This window comes from Morone saxatilis, unplaced genomic scaffold, assembly GCF_004916995.1.
Source record: "Morone saxatilis isolate NCDOM2014 unplaced genomic scaffold, NCSU_SB_2.0 Contig19, whole genome shotgun sequence".
NCBI classification, from domain to species: domain Eukaryota; kingdom Metazoa; phylum Chordata; class Actinopteri; family Moronidae; genus Morone; species Morone saxatilis.
In genome coordinates, this window is record NW_023339751.1 from 10,395,348 (window position 1) to 10,416,803 (window position 21,456).

The 21,456-nt window shown below is 39.7% G+C and overlaps 1 protein-coding gene across 1 annotated transcript in view; it reads right to left on the reverse strand.

Annotated features, from left to right (window-relative positions):
* hpse2 (heparanase 2) overlaps positions 1 to 21,456 on the reverse strand; it is a 53,341-nt gene extending 31,885 nt beyond the window's left edge. The window contains exons 1-3 of the mRNA XM_035663970.1: positions 21,019 to 21,456; positions 18,770 to 18,924; positions 17,696 to 17,857 (exon numbers count right to left, since the gene is read on the reverse strand). Coding sequence (XP_035519863.1) covers positions 17,696 to 17,857; positions 18,770 to 18,924; positions 21,019 to 21,299 — 598 coding nt within the window. The 5' untranslated portion in view covers positions 21,300 to 21,456. The remainder of the gene's footprint in view (positions 1 to 17,695; positions 17,858 to 18,769; positions 18,925 to 21,018) is intronic.

Sequence of the window (21,456 nt, forward strand, 5' to 3'; positions counted from 1 at the left end):
AAGCTTCACTCATAACTAATATTTTATATCAACAATGAATCACATGGCTATGTGTAATGTGAAGTCATTAATCACTCCTTAGCACAAATCCAACAGAGAATTCTCAACAACTCCGCAGTCATACAGTCTTTTAGCTCATTGTTTTTGTTTTACCGTACACAACTTGAGTCCTGTGGTCCACTCTCACTGCTCTCATCAGCGTCATTACCAGCCATAGCCGACAAGTGTTGCACTGTACACTACCTGCTCAGCACCAAACAGACATAGTAAACAAAGGGGAGCATTCAGCAGCTAAAGATATGGCTATTTTTGTTCAGGGAGCAAATATTAATAATTTAATAAAATGTCATTAGCAGTGCAAATTTCCATGGTGGGTATTTGTTTGGTAGCTTCTTCAGGGAGCTACGGTGTAACACCACATGTGTCCACACTTGTGACAAGAAGGAGATGTTAGCAACAAACCTAATGTGGGTTTCTGTTCTATGGCTCTTTGTGTGTCATCTCACCCACTGCTGTCTGGCTGATGTGTAACCATCTGACGCACTTTCAGGACAAGTACAGTTATCTGTAAAGCACAGCTAAATGATGTAGAGAGAAAGAAAAGGAAATAATTGTAGGCCATATATAACCAAAACAGTCCAGCAGACTGGGTTTGAACAGATTCTTTTTGGCAGTTCTGTGTTTGCAGCATCTCTCTGAACACATAAAATCTATTAGTGTTAATGTTGCTTTGTTAAGGTAAAACTGTTAAAGACAGAGAGCCACACCTGACATTTTTACTGCCAGAGATTAGTAACACTGTCACCTCCAAACAGGCCGGTTGTAAAGCTTCCACTTCTTATCCGGTTAGCCATCTCGTCACACACCTCTGCTGATGCTGTAATTGCACTCTGATTGCTCTGTAATTACAGAGAAACAAGACTCCTGCAGGTAGGTAGAGGGAAACTAGAGAGAGACTAGCCCAGGGCTTTACTGCCCCTGAACCATCAAAGAGTTTGGACTTAAAACAATGTCTGCAGCCCTTTCCACAAAACACCTGCTTAGGCTGCAAACCCAGTGCAGATCACTGATTCCTCATCTGCTGGAGGAACATTTTTAGGTTCTTAACAAATGCCTCTTTTAACACCTTAAAATTCATCATGTTAAAAAATCGCAAGACTGGCAAACCAATGGCAAACAAAACATTGGTTTTGGGGTATTTAGGACATCTGCTACATTCCCAGCTTGAGAAGGGTATCTTTGATCCCAGGCCGTGTGATGGATGAGGGTTATGAAGACCAGATCCCAAGCAGGGCAGCAAAGCAAACAGACGGTATCCCAGACTCCCTTTCACTGCTAGAATAATCACCATAATCGCTGCAATCATCTTCCACTCTCAAACCATATCCACACACATTACTTATGCTTCAGTTAAACTGGAGGTTCAGTCTTCAGCTGAATGAGCAGAGCCAGATTAAACAGTTACAGAACCACCAGCTTTCATTACAACAGTTTTAAAGGTAATTATAAATATATAATATCAGATGCTGGGAAAAGTTTTTAACAATGCTACTATGTAGTGTCTTGGGGACACTGACTACGTAAGCTATGTGTTATTTTGTAATTTAAATATAATGACTGATAATTAACCTAATTTAATATAATTGAATGAGTGACAGATTAATGTTTTATAAATGTATGTCATAATTTCATAATTTTTCTTGGATAATACCTATACTAATGTGACTAAACTAAACTAAACGTTTGCCAATGACTTTACGCCAAGGAAATCGTTTTTATACATGGTCCCTTCACATGTAAAATGGACAGATTTTCATATTTAAGTTTCCTAATGTATAACATTCATTAGTAATTCACATTTTTGTGCTGCATCTGTATGTAATAAATCACTGTAAAAGCTTGAACTATCAATGCAAAGCCAACAATTTAGTACAGTTTAAGATGATGAAAGAACAATTTTCAAGGCAATGCCTCTCATGCAAAAAGAAAGAAAATAAAGTCATCACAGTTCCTGCTGGCCAGTGTAGGATGAACACTACAGGGGGCACCTGCCTCAGCCAGGAGACCAGTCCCTCTTCCCATAATTCTTAACTTTTAAGTCCCAGTTGAGTTTCTGTAGCAACCAGTTATGACAAAGTTGGGACTTGTCCCAGCACTGTGATGGATTTTCCTGCCAGATGTTTATGGAGAAAGAAAATGGGACTTTGTCCAAACATTCACCTTAACAAATATGTCCCAAAGTCTCAAACTTGTCTTCTTGTCAGTCTGTTGAGCACCTAAAGCTGAATTAGAAGAATCTGACCCCATTTGCATTTGCATTTTTTTTTTTTTTTTTTTACCTCATTTGGGTTTTCCATCCTTACAAAGACATGTTGGCTGAGGCTTGCATGCATGTTGGATTTTGATTTGTTTTTTTTACTATGTTTTGGTCAATTAGTCTGTTTAGATGTTTGATGTTTGAGGTTTGGAAAAATGACATTCTGCTTTAACGCTTACGGTGGTGCTTTCAATTGATGAAAAAAACAAACTGTTTACTAAAAGAAATTTGAAATCAACACGCAGATCTTTTTTCAGTTTTACAAATAAATACCAATTCATTGACACCCACTGTGGGAAACCTAAAAAAAACACCGATCTGTCAAACCATTAGTGCAAGCTCAATAAGAACATCTGAATAAACACTTTCAGTATTTATGTTTAATTTATTTGATTTGCACTATTTAGACTGTACTGTATCCATGAGAAACCAATCCAAGTAAAGCAGAAAGTTGTAGTTCTTAACACTTTAAACCAATAATGCTTTTATGTTATTTCAAGTCTCCATCAAACATTACAAAATACATTTATTGACAACAACCAACAACAGTGACAGAACCATTACAAAGAGTACGTATTTAAAAAATCACTAGAAGTTATATATATATATATATAAAACAAAAGGATCATGCTGGTCTATTCTACAGTAGTATAGACACATCTGCACTGAGGGTGGTAAATATTTCAAACATCTCTCAAACATGTTTGTGTTGACTTGGATATGTTTAAATATTAACAAAGGTAAAGTGTATTTTAATTTGTAAAGAAAGGAGCTAATAATTAGCTATTTGACTGAAGCAAAATCCACAGACTAGAAGCGAAACATGGACATTTAACAAGTATATTAAAGAAGTGACACCTGGAATACGAGTCAGTTTCTCTTTAAGAGTAAGATGCGTTTTAAAGGGTTTTAAGTCAGTACAGAGAATGGTTCACATCTGGTAAGAGTAAGATGTTTAGGTTACATCTGGAGGATTTCAGACATGTTTAATGTTGGAAGGATAAGAACCTCAGGAGAGGCTTTAGAAGATGAAAAGGCGAAGTGTCCTGTAATGTCTTCAACGTTTACACTTGAATACTGTTAAACACAGGAGACAACTGTGCTCTATTTGTTTACATCAAAACACCTGAATCACCTGAATCCAGCAGATTATTTAATATTTCTATACTAATAATGTTCTTGATTTTATTATAAACTGTATGTTTTATTACCATTTTTTAAATAAAGATGTATGAATAGCTTAAATTAAACAACACTGCCTTGTTACTAAATTTCCAGTTCTTACTTTTGGTGGTTTACTTGTAAAATGTATCGTATATGTAAGGATGGCGAATGGAAATGTTCAACTTTTGCCAGTGTGCCTGATGCAAAACATCTCTGTCATTTTTAAACTCCTGGTTGAATTTACCTGAAAGCTGCACAACAGTAGCTCACAGTAGACGTATGGTGTAAATTATGGTAAATCTGGAAAAAAAGGAATATCAGTTGTCCAACATTACACAAGAATCACCTGCAGCATCACTTTAGTGTTGAAATGCGAATGTTGGTGTAAATGTGCAGAAGTTCTACTTGGCTGGGTCTTTTCTGGACCTACAGTGGAGGATTTTGAAGGCAGCAGAGTTCACCAAGGAGAGAACAAGTGACGTACAGCCAGGCTATTAGTGTTGCGAGTAGGGCATGCTGGCTGCATCAGACCCCGGGTTTCCTACTCTGCCAGGGAAAGGACCAGGCCAAGCAAAGCCAGCCAAACATCTGCTCCTGGTTAGAGGTGTCGGCTCCTGCCATTCACAGCAGAGGTTCAAAACCTCAGGGAAAGGTTTCACTTGGCCTCTTCTTGCCTGGGCCACTGCGAGCAGTCCTGTACGCTCCCTGAGGGAATGCAGGTCTGAGGAAAATACCACCGAAAATTCAATTCCACTTTTCCTTTCCGTGCTTCACTCCTCTTACCGAGGCAAATTTCATTACACACTTATGGACTCATAAAATTCCTTCAATAACATAGCGCCATGTCTTGCAGAGCAGAGTTCCTTCAGAATCAAATGGCTTCGGAGTAAATGGGCTTGGAGGGCAACCAGCTGTAAGAGGTGCCTCAACCCATGAGACCCAGGCATGCGTCGAGTCCAGTTCTTTCTTTCTTCAATGCTTTGTCTTTGTTTTTTCCTTTTTTCTTTATTTCTTTACGGCACATAAACAGCTGTATATTACAGTTAAGACATAAAATAAATATGCTTTAAATGTGTTGCACCGCTTAAGTGATGAAAGCCCATAAAATAGTTTACATATTTTTGTCTGTCATCTTGTAACCATACATCAGCCGGCATCTAATAAAATCTCCAAATAAAAACCCAAGGCACCAATTACTGGATACTTAAGCCAATTAACAAAAACAGAAACAAAGAGAGACTTTGGCAAATGAGAAAGAAAACAATTTGGTCACACATCTAACATTAAGCTTCCATTACTCCTCTAATGAGCCAATAAACTATTCGGAGGTGACTGATCTTAAAATGTAGCCAAACCGCTATCTGTTGTTGGTCTCAGTAAAAGTAGGTTACCATCCCAACAGCCAAGCCTTAACTGGCTTCCATATGTGTCCATCTAAGTTTCTAGCATACTTTTTAAGATTTACAAACAAACAAATTTCCAGGCTCCGACAGAGATGTGGGTTCCGACTTAAAGACTTATTCAAAGCTCTATCTGACCAAAAAACACAGAGCCCATCATGCTTCTCTCACTTCAGTTTACAACATTGTTTCAACTAAAAACAAGTGTAAACAAAAAGCCACACTGTAATCCATTACTACCAAAAAGCTGTTCAGTAATCAGTTTCTTTCACAATAAACAGAAATGCAAAAAAGTTCAAGGAGACCATTCTGCTATGAAGTCCATCTTACATTTCAGCTGTTTCCTGGAACTCTGGATTATGTTGTTAGGATACCAGGGTTGTTTGTTATTTGGCTGTTTTTTTTTTGACAAGGTCTGCACTGAATCATTGTTTTGGGAGGTAGTTGGGCACCTGTAGGACTGAAGTTTGTAAAAGGAAACAGGATATCAGGCCATCGTCTGGATTTTTTCACAGATGCGTTAGAGGTTTGATGTTGGGCGTGAGCAAGAAAGACAATTGATGAGCCAAATACCTAGTGATAAAGCTTGCAGGTAATTACACTCACAGTATCTCCACCCTGCTGCAGACACTTACGCAGCTTTTAGCACCATTTAGCGATGTGCTTCCTCTACAGTTGTGCATGATGTTGCATATTCATGTTGCATGGCAGGAATGTGAGAGAATCATTTGCTCAAACTGCCAAAAGGTAATTTTGCCAGAATGAATAATGTGTGTTGTGCATGATCTTTTCAAATGCAGAAGTACTATATTATAAGCAGCAACATTTAACATTTAAATTTAGAACCTCTTGTTAACACTAAGACATGTCAGCGCTTCAATGGATCAGCCAGTGCCGACATAGAAACACTGCAGGTCAGGTTATGTTGCTTCAATACAGCCACTCATCATTTTATTCTTACTTTGAGGCACAAATTTTAATATATATATATAAATAAATAAATGTTTTGGTCCTTCCTTTGAGTTTAAAGATTTAATATGTAACATTTCCACATTAAAATGTCTATAAAAACTAGATCTATGTGATGTATTTTGTTCAGTTGCGTATATAATCCCAAATGTTTCCAACAATGTTCAAAGCAGAGAAATCTGTCATTTTAGTCAGGTAATGATGCGTTTCACTGCTTCACTTTCTAACTATCAGACATCTGGATTTTAAGTTATCAGAGAAACAAGCTGAGCTAACTTTAGCAGCAGCTCAACTCACAGCCCCTGGAGGACGTCCCTCGTCTGCCGAACAGCGTCAAAGAAATGCTGATTTTTAAAGGTGGAACTGCTTTAGTCAGAGTTTTTACCGGTTCTAATCAGGGGATCTTTTTGTTTGGAGAGGAGGAAGCTGTGGATATTTTGGCTTCCGGTAAAAATCTCCTGATCGATGAACACTGAAGTAATCCTAACCGGGAGAAGCTGACTGCAATGACAGCAATGGTGGTGAAGACAACTCCCATGATCCCTGGGCAACTTCACTACGTCATCAAACCTCGTCTTCGGTTATTGTTTTGATGTGAGAGACTCCCTAACGGTAGAAGTCACATATTGTACATTTGTAATGTAGCATTCAAGTTACTACGGCATCATAGAGGCCACTTTTTCCCATCTGTCATCCATCCTCACCTCCAGATTTATGGTATCTATAAATATCAGGGATTATCTGGGGGTGTTTCAAGACCCTAAGGTGACACAGCAGATACATGAGGATAAAACCACCTCTCACTAAGTTATGTGTTACATGCTTATGAATATAATTTTGTTTATTTTTTAACAAGTAACAGTCAGATGTTTTTGGAGCTGTTCAGACACCATTTTACACACAGAATAATTAGGAAGTAGCTTCTTCACATGTCCCTTTGAGGCACATGCATGTTCTTGTTTCATGTGAGGGTCAGAGGTCAGTCACAGCCAGGAGCAATGCCTCTAGAGCAGGTAGCGCTTCACTCTCTTTTTCAACCCTTCAACAGGGAAGGACATGTTTTCTCAATTACTGTGTTTTTTTCTTGGTCGATTTAACACAGAGAACAGTTTTATGGACAAAATCCGAATGTAAATTTTATATATATCCATCTGAGAATATTTTTTTAGTTACTGATATATAAATACAGCAGAAAAAGTAAAAGTATAGTCAGTTACATTAGAATGCCACTGAAATAATATGAAACATATACTTCTGTTTTTCATCAGAGGTAACCAGAAATTGACGCAAATTTTGAAGTCAGTGGCTTGTGAAAGTTCTTTGGAAACACCCTTTTTTATTAAAGATGTTTTCTTAAGAGAGCGCTGAAGATGTTATTTGTGCTCTGAGGCTGTTGGGAAATCTAACAAGTTTGAGGCTACTGAACCCTGAGCACTTACGGGTTTGCTCAACCTTGAAGGCACAGTTTTACGCCACAGGTGTCGGCTGGGTTGACGGGTCCAAACTGCCAGAGCTGGCTGGGATGGTAGAAAGATTGGTTCAGAGGAATGAAAACACTCTTTGTTGATCTCATACAAAGAAAAAATGTTTTATTCATCTTTATATTTTGTTCTTTCTTTGCTCTTTTTACCCTGTATTCTCTTTTTTTCCATCTGTTGCTGTTATTTAATTTCTCACTCCTTCCATCCCCCTGTCCCTCCCTCTCTTTTAATCGAACTTTGTTCCCTCTCGCTCTTGTTTTCTCATTTTGAGGGCTGAGAGCTGCGCTGTGAATCTCCAACTCAGCAGGACACCATGGAGTGATAGATGGCCCCTGACAAGGTCCAACACAATCCAACCAGCCATATGCTCCGAGTGAAAAAAAAGAAGAATTAAAGAGGATTCACAAGTGGCCAGAAAAGAAACATGCCAAACTCTTATGCAAGCAAAATTTTCTGGAGTTTACAGTAATATATGGGGGGCTTTGACACAGCGAGATTAATGTCCCTGGTGCTGGAGTATGAACACTGGCTGGCATTTCCTCAGTTAAGTAGGCAAACTCACTTTCAGGGAAATGATTTAAAAGAAAAGAAAGACACAAATAATTCAAGCTATGATAGGAAACTTAAGCAAAGCTACCATGTTGGATATAATCTAGATGAGGAACAGACTATAGTGAAGAAAAGAGGAAGTATACAGCCTAATAATGTTAAGCTTGGAAGCTGATTTGAGTGACAGCAAATTTACTGTTGCAAATTAGTCTTATATAAACTTCATCTCTAGGAAACGTGATTACATTGTGTTAGGAGTACAGTAAAAAAAATCCCTGAGTGTATCTTACACAAAGTGATGACAATATTTTCAGTTGGAAGTTATATAAAGATTGGGTAATATGAAGTTGTTTTTTTTCTATTCACACTAAAAATGTACTGAACTCTTCTGAACCTTACTGATTATGTCCATCTCTCGACTACACTGTAGTATCTCACTACAAAGTAGGAGGCTCTTTCCTTGAACACACACGCCCACACACACATGCAGAAATGCCACAAACATTTGTGTGACACTAATGACTGTGTTAAATTTGAGTGTAAGTAGTTGAAAGAAGAAACATCAGCGTAACACACCGGGTTGAATCACCTCTCTAAACAGTGTTTACAGCTTCATAGCCCCTTACTAGCCTCTAGTTCCAGTACAAACTTTACACACAATGAATACATATGGACATACACACACAAACACACACACATAGGGCAATCTCATAAATAACGGAGGACAGCCTGAGAGTCAAATTAAGGAAATAAAATGTGTCTCGCTGGTAATGAAGGAGGCATGTTTCCCCTCAGGATAACAACTTCATCTGGACTGACACACACACACATACACATACACACACACACACACACACACACATACGGTTCGTACATACACACAGTCAAGAGGTACCAGCATTCCTGCTATATGTCCATCCCATTGGTACAAACTGGCTCAGAGCAGTCAAGAACACAGTGCCATGATGTGAAATCTGACACAAAACGTATGTTTTCTAGAGTTCTGGGGAAAAATGTGGAGGTTGGATGTCATGCCAAACAATCATAGGAGAGGAAGGACTGCTTTCAAACATTTCCCATGCATCAGGCTATTAAAATGACATTCGTTTGCAGGTTGCTGGCACTTGTCTCGGGGCATATTGCAAACACATGGAATTACATGTTATGTCCATCCATGATTTAAACACTCTAGGTATTCTTTCGATCAAGGAAAAACAGACACTTCTGGATCTGTGCAGGCCATGTGGAAAGAGTAAAGAAAAAAAAGCAGGCAATATGGCAATCAAGAGTTTGTCACGCTGAGCTTACATCGCTGCTGATAATTGGAAACTGACAGGTAAGGCTGAAAAAGTAGCCTGTAATAAATTCAGCCAAACTTACATCAAATGTAAAAGGTCATGTCATTTTCTATGTATTCACATTCTGACAGAGCTCCTTTGTCTGGAGTTACCGCTCTGTGTCACAGTGTAAAAAGCCTCCACGTGTGAAACTGTAGTGGTTACAATGCAGTGCCGCAGGGCTTAATTCTAGGTCCAAACCTTTCCCCTGTGTTCATGAACATGAGTAATCAAATCATACAAGTTATTTAAAGAATGATTCTTATGAGAGGTACACTTAAAAAAAGAACATGACTTTAAACACAACTGTGCTAAAAAGATGCACATGGTCGCAGAGAGGACCAATGCAGCAAACTAAATCCTTGAAAACCGCAAACATATGATACTAAAACTTTACTGCAGGGAAGTTTTGTTGCAGAGATGGTTTTAAGAAAAAACACCAAACAAATGAGCAGGTCTTGTTTCACACAGACAGATATCAGTAGATGAGAACATTTAGGTCAGAAGTTGATATAGTGCAGAACATTCACTATGCTGTTGAAATGAAGAAGCTCTTCATGATTTAATGTTCAAGTGTATTAGCTACGTTGGTGATATCATATTTTATTTGACTTTGTTCAGTAGCTGCCAGGCTAGTTTGGCTCTAACAGCCAGACTGAGACAGTCTTTGGTGTTCCATACAACCAACACATGCCAAGATTTCAATTTGCTGTGCCTGGTATATGCCAGCAGCATTGTTGGCGACTTTCACGGCACTCCCTGGTCTGGTTTTAATACATCATCATCAGTGCGTCGATTGTTGGCATCATTTAATCTAATACCATAAACAATTTGCCATGAAACCCTAAAACCAAACTGAGCCACATCAAAATCCAATTTGCAATAGGAAGCTCATTTAAAGGTCATTCAGACTTCAAGTTGGTATTTTCATGGATTCCTTTATAGGCTTGTTTTAGTTTGCAAAGATTCCATTTGCATCAGCAATCTCTGTTCTAATCTTACCACAGGCCATTAGCATATCTCCTGCTCCTCCTCTCTTTGTCAATAATGAATAAGATGAAACATAAAAAATATATAGTAAAAACCATCGAGAATGTCTGTGACTAGGAATGGAACAGTTCAAGTAAAATCTGAACCATTCGGTTCGCTAGTCACGTGTCATGGTGTGTATGTATTGTTCGGTTCGTTTGAAATAGGCTATGCTGTCAAAAAGGCATGTGCGGAAAAAAAACTTCAAATAAAGTTATTGGGGGAGGCTTGTGCCGATAACTCAGTGAAAATAGACAGAGTAGCCTACAGTTAGAAGATCCACAGCATTGTTTCGGTCTGCTGTATGGCAGCTGTACGGATGTTACCTATGACAATGACAGATGTTGTGGATCCACCCAGTGTGTCTGTAGACAGCGCAAAGAGGAGAAAGACCTCCTTCTCCCCGTAGTATTTATGCCCTATGTCATAGAGAGTGCAGGGTTTCAGGATATCAAATAAAAACGACAAAGCAGCATTTGCACTAATAAGACCACCTATACTTTCAATTAAGATTTGACAATGAACAAGTGTTTATCTTCCTTGTTATTAGACAGAATTAAAAAAAACATACCAAATTGAACCAAAAACCGTGATATGAACCGAGCTGTGATTTTTGTGAACGGTTCCACCCCAATACGTGACTCTTTCATTTAAAGTGTAAAAACCAATAGCTTTGTTTTATTTAACACATTCAAAAAGCACTGGCTTAATCCATACATAATTCTTCCATTAAAACAGATTTCATTCATCACTAAATCATAGCGGTAAAGAGAATTTAAAATGAATTTGTGAGGTGAGAGATTAATACAAAACCTCTCTCTTCAAAACAAACCATTAAAATTCAGTATGGTTGTGGTCACTATCCCTTCTTAAAGGAGACGAATATTCATTTTACTTCACAAGTGTGTGGATGAGTCAGAGACAGAGAAATCTGTGTTAAGTAGCTCATAGGACGGAACCAGTGTATCTGATGATGTGCCAAAGCTTAATGTATTTGTATAAAGACTGTGGGTACTCTGCTTACAGCGTTTATGAGCTTCGACTCCTCTCACTTGTTGGCAGTACAGCACAGCAGGGTTCCAGGTCCTCTTTTAATAGTACAGTAAAGCAAACAGTCGGGCAAATTGTAATGTGTGAAAACATACACACAACCTTTAATGTTCTTTGTTTTACCCCTGCTCTTTCCAAGATCCACAATGACTGCTCATATCCAATAATATCATTATGGATATCAACAAAACAAAGCAGATTATATTCATTCTCCGGCCGTCACGGCAACTGGGCGCACTGCGGTGTTACAGTGTGAAACTTGGCAGGAGAAACTCTATAAATCTGCATTCAGCAGTGGGCTGGAGATGGACCTGGTCCTGAGGCAGCTGCTCCAACACCAAAAACTGAATCCATCACAATTCACGTCTTGTGTATGAGTGTGTGCGCATATTCACTGAGGGAAGTTTAAACAAAGAGATAAGGCAGACGCTGTAGAAACAATTCCGCTTCGTCCTTTAAAGATTAAGGAAAGAGTGGATAAAAGGCTGGGAGGAGTCATATAGCAGAACTAATAGGAAGGATGGAGCATGTTTCCCACTGTTGCAAGAAAATATGTTTTGATTTTCAAATGAGTAAAAACAGAAAGTTATAACTAGAGGCCCTCTGACTATAGACAGCTGTGCCAGTTTGTTTTGATGAAAACATTTTCAAGCCATTCACAGATGTTTAGTAAATTCCCCTTTCTGTGCCTGCTCCTAATATTTGTCTTTCCAGATTTTTAACCTTCTGCCTCCCTGAATGTCCTGTTTAATGACTCATTACGCTTTTTGTCAAGGACATGAATTATACTTCAGGCTTCTCTATTTCTCTATTACAGAGTTTTGTGCATTGAAATTCTGATGTGATAACTGAGCCAAAGCAACTGTAAAATATTGGAACGTGTGCTCTTTCATTACACCGGCCTCACATCGCGTGTAAGCGCACATACTGTAGTTTCACAAGGTAGGGTGAGAGCCCAAAAACCAAGATCCATCTAACAAAGCAGCTAACTACGATGCTAAAAACTACACAGGAATTTTTTAATTTTCATACTTGGCATCCACATCTTATTTGATATTTTCTGCCATGGTCTGTAAGATTTTTGTTCTTGGAAGACAATAGTTCATAGATGCACAAATTTAAGTAACTGAAGAACAACACTGCCAACTCTGCAAAGCCTACATTTAGTGACAATGCCCAGTGACAACATTTTAAAAATCCTTGCTTTCTACAAGACCTGCACATGGCAACCGAGGTACGGTAGGTCAGGGAGAGCTGAAAAACTGGTCAGGGTTAGTCAACTGAAAAAGTTGATTAAGGTTAGGGTTAGGTGCAGGTCTGTGATGCAAACTCCAGTCGCCTGCATGAAGGTCAGACACGATACACGCCCATCCACCGTCCATTGTGAGCTGCACATTTGTCCAACGTGGGGGTGCCGCGTCCTGTCAATACCAAAACAGGCCAAACTTTGTCCGTAAAACCTGGTGGAAAACCAGGACAGTGCAGCCCACTCTGCGCTCAGGCACTTCTGCAGCTGCTCCGGGGCGTGTAGCCACTACCTCAGTTGAAAATAATGGCCTTGCTCTGTTGCACTTGCGCGTTTGTTGTGAAAGCAGGGTTACATTAGTATTGCTTCACACATTTCTATATTGTCGTTCTTCTCATGTTTCCTTTCAGCGGAGCCCTGCAGCTCTCCATGAGAGGCTTCTGGCTGTGACCACTAAACCTCTGTGTCAGTTCAAAGAGAGGGGCTCAGGTATTAGTGTCTGATGTACTCTCACCAATGTTTACTTTAACCTAACAACTGATTAGACACTGTAAGCATTTGTGTCACTTGATACTACACACATGAGATCAGACTAGGAAAGAGAGGAAGAGTGCAAATCCTGATGTCAGGCTGCATCATGAAGCCAACCTTTGACTCACCTTGCTTTAAAATGATGCTCTAAGGATATCAAACGTAGGATATCAATAAAAGTATAACCTAGTGGATAATGTGCTATCAAACCAGCCTCCTGCATTCCTTTGTTAGATTTGTTTCTCTACATTCTATTAAAACTTAAAGGTCTCCTTGAAACACACAGCCACAATGGCTATTCTGTGCTCTAGTTTCTGCAGAGGAATCCATTCATTAAAAGTACCGCTCCATTTACTCTCACATGCATAATGTGCAGGGCATTCCATTAAGATTTTAAGATGTAAGATTTTGACCTTTTGCAGTGATCTTCATTCTCCACTGAGCCGCTGTAGACCATAGCGAGGTTTACAATATTCCATCATGATGACCCTCAGACAGAAAGCCAGAAATATCAGGACGATCCATAACAACCAGCTATTTGGAAGTTCAGACTGTTACCGGGCCCTTGTACTTTATTACAAAATGTGTGTTTTCTCTCCACAAACCTGGCTCTGTCCTATGTTAAAATCCTGTTTGTATCCCAACTAGGTTACTGCCTTCCTGAGGAGATGTCCTACTTAGCCCCTCCATCTCATCCAGATGGCTAAAATAACTGTCCCAACAGCAACATTACCTCAGTGTCCAAGTTGTGATTCAACCCAAATAAAGCCTTGCAGCTAGATGAAACTTATCACTTCTTCTTCTTTGCAGTTATTCATGATACAAAGTTTCTATATTTTAATATTTTATATATCTATATTTTCTTATTTAGAAAGTGACCTGTACTAATACATACTGCTAGTATGACTTTTTTTCTTACTGTGCATCTGCAAAGGAAGTCCAAATGTTAAATGTGATGTATGCATCTAGACATTTCATATATAACACTGTTGACACGATGATGCACCTCTTTCTGTAGGGCAGGAGTTAGACACAGAAAGAGACACAGAAGAGAGTCTTTTGCTCCAGCTGATTAAATCATTTATCCTTCTCAATTGTGCACAATGTTTCCTATCTCTTTAAAATCAAAGAAAACACTGAAAGAGAAATCCTTGATACTTCCAACAGAAATAGCAAAACAAGTTTCCTATCCGCTGTCTCATGAGCAGCTGCAGACCTTATAACTGAAAACATCCTATGTTTGACTCTTGCTTCTCCAGTTTCTCTGTTCTGGGAAGATTTTCTTCTTGTCCGTGTTCGCAAATATTGATCGGCTGGCCTTGGACGACAAGAATAACACAGTATAGGAATTCCTAAATTGAGTTGTGTTTATCCTTTGAGCCTTAAACACACGGACGATGCCTTCGAGGTCACAAGTTGAACGGACAGACTGCCTCATTCTCTGAGGTGTCAAATAAACATCGGACTTTCACATGAAGTCACAATATACACAGCTAAACTAACAGTAAACACGAGAGGGAAAATGAGGGAGAGGTGTTAAGTGGTGGAGATGAAGGAACTGACGGCGGCAGAGGAAGAGGGGAGAGAATTGAAGACGTGAGCCCTGATGGAGGCATACACTCCTGCAGAGAGACACGAGATGACGCTGACTGTGACCTCGTCTGAGCTCGTGGTATTTTCTCCACTGGATTCCCCCGCTGGATGTGTGTGTGCGTGCGTGTGTGCGTGTTAGCTCGGAGTGGCCCCATTATTGATAGCTCTAACAAGCCTAGGTCAAAGGTCAGACAGTGGTGAGTGGAAAAGGATGGAGCAAGACTGTTAAAGGTCCTTTAAACACCACCTGCCGTCACACACACACACACACAGTGAACCCTGGCTGATTGTTACCAGACCATATTTAAACACATCACTAGTGCCTGCACTGTTACTCTCCACCACAGAGATGAGAGGTCTGTGCACTAGTTCACACAGCATGAGTTTAGCTGAGTGTAATAATGAGACCAGAGCGGAAACAAGTTCACACTTTGAGGACTTCTTCCTTGTTATCAGTGCTTCTTCTAGTGAGTTCTTTCTTCTTGAAAACTGTGTAAATTACACAACAAACGACAAAAGAAAACAGCAGGAGATATCCTGGGGCAGACCTGCAGCCGGTGTCTGTGCTCGGAAGCAAGAGAGTTTCTGTGAGAACACTTCACAGTAAATCGACTTTGGGTAAATAGAGTCCTTCTGCTTGGCTTCTTCCCCCCCCTCGCCGCCAACCAGTCTGATAGCAGCTATGGCACCTGCTCAAAAACAGCATGGCGCCGCTCTCTGTCTCTCAACTCCAATTCTAGCCCTTAATAAGAACCATCACACCAGGAGTTCACATTTAAAATGACAAAATCCTCCACAGGGCCCTAATCAGTCAGTAAAATGATGAAAGAAGGGCTGGTATTTGTGAAGATAACATTCAGCGGTGATTCATTATCACCATAACTTTCACTGCATCAATATTTTCCACTTATATTTCATCATACGTCCACCTATAAAATCAGAGTTAATATTTACATTTAAATTTCAGGCATTTAACCCACGGTCTGCACAAGCGTAGAATAAGCTTAAAGGAGCTACGCACATTTTAGAATCACTAAATCATTACCATGTTTATTTTTACTTGACTATCACAGAGAAGGCGTGCAGCCTCTGTAGGCCTCCATGCTGCAGCTGAGCAAAGTGAGCAGTGGCAACATCCCTTTTGTGACAGGAAGCAGGAGGGTTTATGGGAAATGTGGTCACAATTTTGAGACATTAGCACTACACCACATGTGTGAGACAGAGGCTCGTTGTCTCAAACATGGTTTTATTAGTTAACAATCATTTTTACTAAGATACAACCATTCAGATAGTAATGGTATGGCAGGTCTGGACGATATATCAAGACCATATAGTGGGGACTACGGTTATTGACTGAGTTGTTGAACAGCAGTCTCCATACGGTGTTTTGCTGGTCTTAAAGGTAGTTTAGTCACATGATAGCATAGTCTATACTTTTGTGAGTGTCACTGCTGAAGCTACCTCTGCTCTACCAGGCAGGAAATCATAGCCACATTACTGTGCTGTTTCTCAAAACAATTTGTAAACTTAACTGAACCCCAAACAAATATAATCAGGTAATCACCATCGGCATGTCTGATCCAAAAATATATTTGACTGATGAAAACTGCAAAAGTCTGAACATGGAAAATCCTCAACCGTGACGACAAAATGAAAGACTGCAAGAGACGTTTCAGCACCGTTGCGACACTCCAAAATGAACGACAGGGTGCTACACTACATGACTCCTGAACTGAACTTGTGAACTTCACGCAAGCAGGTCCAAATTCTTCTTCTAAGAATTTGCCTACTTTGACAAATGCAACAAGGCTATGTTTTGACTGATGCACTTGAGACTATTTGAAAATACGCAGCTGATACATGTTGTTCATATCCGCCTCTATCACTCATACGGCAACACACAGAGGGTCACTTTGTTCCAGGGGAGCGAGACCTTCGGAAAACATGGAAAACACATTGCACACCCGCTCATGCGAGGCCGCCGGTTCTGTGTGTATGACGGCCGGTCGTATTGGTGACACACTGAACTGAGTTCACTTGAGGTAGATTTGGATTCTTTCTTTTACATCATTTATCAATGTCTTTTAAAAATGCATGGCCCAATATTTCATGTTTCCCTGGATGTACCTTATCTAAACTTTTAACTGTTTAAAGGCTTTGTAACTTGTGACCTTACACCCACATAAACATAGAATTAATGTATTCTCTTTAATTGGGTTGTTGGGTTGTTGTCCACAGGGCTTTCCAGGAGCTCTTTGGCTTTCAAGACTCACTTTCTGGGTGGTTCTCTGTTTTGGAATAAACACCCTGCCCACCCAAAAAACACTGCCCACCCACCGGCTTTTCAAGATGCTGAAGAGGATAGGAAGTAGCAACAGAGCAGTAAACACTTGGAAAATCATTACTGTTCTATTTTACATTGCTCAGGCATTAAAATGGAGCTTTTTTGTACTTTCCTATTACTTCTACATCCACCTCATTTTACTCTCCTACATTCAAAAGTCATTTTTCACCAACAAAAATAACTTTTTCTCCGCTGTGTGAAACCACACAAAGAGTGTTAAACTGATTCTTTCTGACACGGACTCAGCCCACTGCCAAGCGCAGGTTTATGGACGATTCCAAAAACAGCAGTAATTTTAATAGACAAATCCCTCATTTACTCTCTTCTCCTGCAGTTCCTCATTTCCATCCTAGTCAATCGTATAAGATAAGAAATGCAGCCCACCCAAAATCAGGACTCCAGAGTTCTTTCTGCGGTCAGGTTTAGTTAACCAGTGAAAACATCAGTGCTCTGTTTACTAGCCTCTGTTGCTGCACCCTTCTATCCATCTCCACATTCCTCCTTTACAAATTACATTTGTCATTCTGAAAGCTGATGGTTTTCATTGGCATGCTTTGAACCTTGCACGAGTGCGTACGACCTACAGGACAAGTTCAGACTACGCTATGGGAACAAGGACAACACAGTTCACAGGAAATGAGCATGCGCCAAAGAAACACCTATTTTTGTGTGTGTGATCTCCTACCTGTTATTGTGATGTTGCTGTAGATGTTGGACAGTTGCTCTTTCAGCAGGACGAGCTGCGTGGTGGCAGCTTTCTCCCGCTGCAGCTCCAGCATTATGTCAGGATGGTTCGCCAGTTTGCAGCCCTTCTGTTTGTCCAGTGCAATGTCACTGCGCACTATATCTGCAAAGCAGCGTGGATGGAAGAGTAAAGGCTGCTTTAGTATTATTGTTCATATCAATATCATTCTTTTGTTGCCCTTTTGATCCAAAATGATTAAGTATGGCAAGTTAAAATTTGTTTTGCTTCTTCAGTTTGTTTTAGGGATTGATTTGTAAGTAAAGCCTGGACCACTTCTTGAAAGGTTGTGTCATTTTTTAACACACAGTTCTTTTGAAAAACATAAAATCTCAATGGTTGTAACAGATCTTTTTTTATATATATGTATGTATATATGGTATTGAAAAGTAACACAAACGCATAGGCCTACTAAGCTATATATCATGTTACAAACACATCTGTAGTGTCCACTTAGTTGGGATTTAGCACCTAACTGAAACTAATGCAATCCCAGAAGAACCGTACCAGAACTTGATTAAGGTTATAATTTTCAGGTTTTGTTGAAACTATTTGATGTGTTAATTCAACTTCATGGTGACTTTGGAGGCTGTAATTGGAGGAGCAGTTAAGTTGTAGCCTGTTGTAATACTGAAAGGAGTTTCTAATATTTTGTCCACCCCATTTAGTGAGGGTAGACCAAATATTAGCCACCTCCCTAAAACAGTTTTATGAACAACTGAACGCTGCAACCTTCACCGAGGTAGGATTCATTGTAAAGCCGGTGTTAGTTTTAGCTATGTGCCCACAATAACTGTCAGCGTGCTGAATTTTACAGGGAAATAGACACAGCGTAATCTCTGGAAGAAAGAATAACTCTGCACCAAAAAATTATTGAGTGCGTCTGACAGTTCACACAAAGAGGGAAAACATGGACAGACGAGGAACCGACGCCTACGCAGCCTGTAAAAGCCCGTCGAAAATACACATTTCGGGCACGCAGAGGAAGAAGAGAAGAGAAATGGCGTGTCTATTCACCGTCTTCGTAGTTCTTCAGATAGTAGTCTGGTCCCGGTCCCCTGAACTTGGCGAGGTTCTTCTGGTTGTTGAACTGCAGGAAGTCGGTCCGCTTTCCGCCGAAACGCAGAAAGGCAGGCGACAGGCCGCGCGCCAGGGTCACGAGCCGCTTGGAGCTGCGGACACACAGACAGACAGACAGAATGACACTCACCTAATTAATATGAAGTATTAAGAGTCACAGCTGTGCGTAATTAAAATGTTATATGTGTCTGTAGCTTCAATATAACCACGGTTATATTAAGGAAAGGGAAGAAACCAGTTTGGAAAAGCGACAAAACTGTTATCTTAATTACGTGCAGTTTACTTTAGCTCAGACTTGTAGTTCGAATATGAAAAAAGACAGATTTAAAGAAGCCATTTCACGTTGCTGTTGCTGTTGCTCTCAGAGAAGCGCAGGCCTGTTGCTTAACTTCTGCCCTGTTTTTTTCTCTGACAGCACTGGGCCCAGAAACAGGCAGCGACTTCAACATCATCTGTCATCCGCTGCACAAAACCTTCCGCAGGTACAGTAGAACCTGAGGAGCGACCGGTTAAAACAACACACAGAGGCGAGCCTATGTAATACTTAGAGGATGAACGACTTTACTCTCCACTGTTTTAAATTCTAAGGAGTTTACTATTTATGAAGATATGAAATGAAGGAGTTTTTCCAAATTATCTGTAGCTGCTACTTTTATTTTCAGCTGTCACAGACTACTAAAAACAAAGTGTCCTGTTCTTATTTTTGGGTGCAAGTGAACACATATAGTTCATTATCATTGATAACAAATATAATAGGCTATTTAAAATAACATGTTACTATTATTGTGTCTAGAAACTGGATGCAGCATGAAAAATAACAATTTAGCTCTATGTGATGTTTAAAAAGTTTAGATCTAGTGTATATGCAGTTTTGATGTTTTGAAAAACGAATAAAAGCACATGAGGGTCTTTTATTTTGTTCTAAATCACTGGATTTTTCATTACAGCCTACGTGGCATGCAGTCGGCTTAAACTCTACACAATAAAATGACGGAAGATGCATAAAGTGACGCCCGACAGACCTGCAGATTACAGTACAGCTTGTTTAGGTTATTTCAGCTTAATCAATCATTACTCAAATTCCAGGCTGCTTGTTGAAAGTAAATGTATACAGTAGTCTATATTCATTATCTGGGCACGAAACAACTAACAAAGTTATGAAGGAGGTTATGAAAGAGGGAAATTTTGAATAGGAATATGAATGGTATATGGTAAAGTATATAATGGTAAATTAAAAATGGCCCCATGCATTTTAGTAAAATAATAAAAGTTTTGCATGTATTATTAGGGGAAGAATGGTGCACATACAGGCCTTAAGCTAACCATTTTGTCACTAAATAGTTTCCAGTTTCATGAAATTTACTGCACAAAATGATGTAATGTTTTCACTTATAGATCACTTTCTGTAGATCATATTTACCAAATCTCTGACAATAGTACAACTACAATGTGACTGAATAATACACTTTTAAATCTAACCAAGTACATGTTGAGTCCTTAGTTTTGTTTGTGTTTTGAGCTGAAAAGTTTAGTAGAAAAATGGAATCCTTGATTAGTTATTTTGCATTGTTTTGAATTTTAAATATCCTGATTCATAATACATGGTCAGTGGCGATGGTTCTCACAATGTGCGTCTCTGGTGACTTTTTGATGTGAAAAGTCACAAAACTGAATGAAACTCGGTCAGTTAAATTCACCATGCAATTTAAAAAATATTAAAAAAAACATTGGTATCATTGGACCCAAGTGAAATTGGATATTTAGTCGTTTTAAGAAAGTATAAATAAAATCTCCAAACTAGATTTCTTTACTAGTAAAATGAATTTGAAATGAGGTGAAGTGAAGTGAAATTTTGCCTTGTAGGCGGGTAAAGGTCACGCCGTATACTATCTGCATACGATGTGTACTTTACACTATAACAGCTATAAGGTCAACAACCGTTTACTCTCAGCGTCGCCTTATTAAATGATCTGATTTGGACTTCGCCAGCCTCGATTAAACTCATTCAGTATTGTGGAGCATTGGACCACTCAGTGCCCTGAGTGAGTAAGAAACGTGCTGGCTCACTCCATGACAATTCAGACAACGTGGCTGCGTGCGTAATGAATAAAAGTTCCACCAAACATTTTGGAGGTGGACATCGATACAGATCGGTGTTGTTGGTTAACAAGAAAGCTCTTTGGTACCTCAGAAAGTCCAGCCAGCCGTCTTTGATGATCGAGGGGTCCAGCTGCAAAGAAAGGAAGTTGTCGTTGAGGACTCTGATCGGACTGCGGGTGTTGACATCCAGGAGAATCAGCGTCCTCTCCATGAAGCCCGGTCGCTTCCCACCGGCTGCAGGTCTCTGATATGTAGAGGAGGAAGAAGAAGAGTAGGAGGAAGAGAGAACCGACTGCACCACCAAAGTAGCCAAAGATGCCAGCCACAGGGAGGACCATGGGAATACGCAAGGTGAGCATTTGGGCATCTTCTTGGTTTGGAGAGCAGTGGGATCCGTGCGCGTAATGAGGCTTAAAGGTGAGAAGAAAAAAACATCAACTAAACAAACTGTGCTGCAGCGAAGTTCGATGGTGGTTCTTTACCTCGGTCTCATCGATCTGGATCTGTCTTCCTGTCTAGTTGTC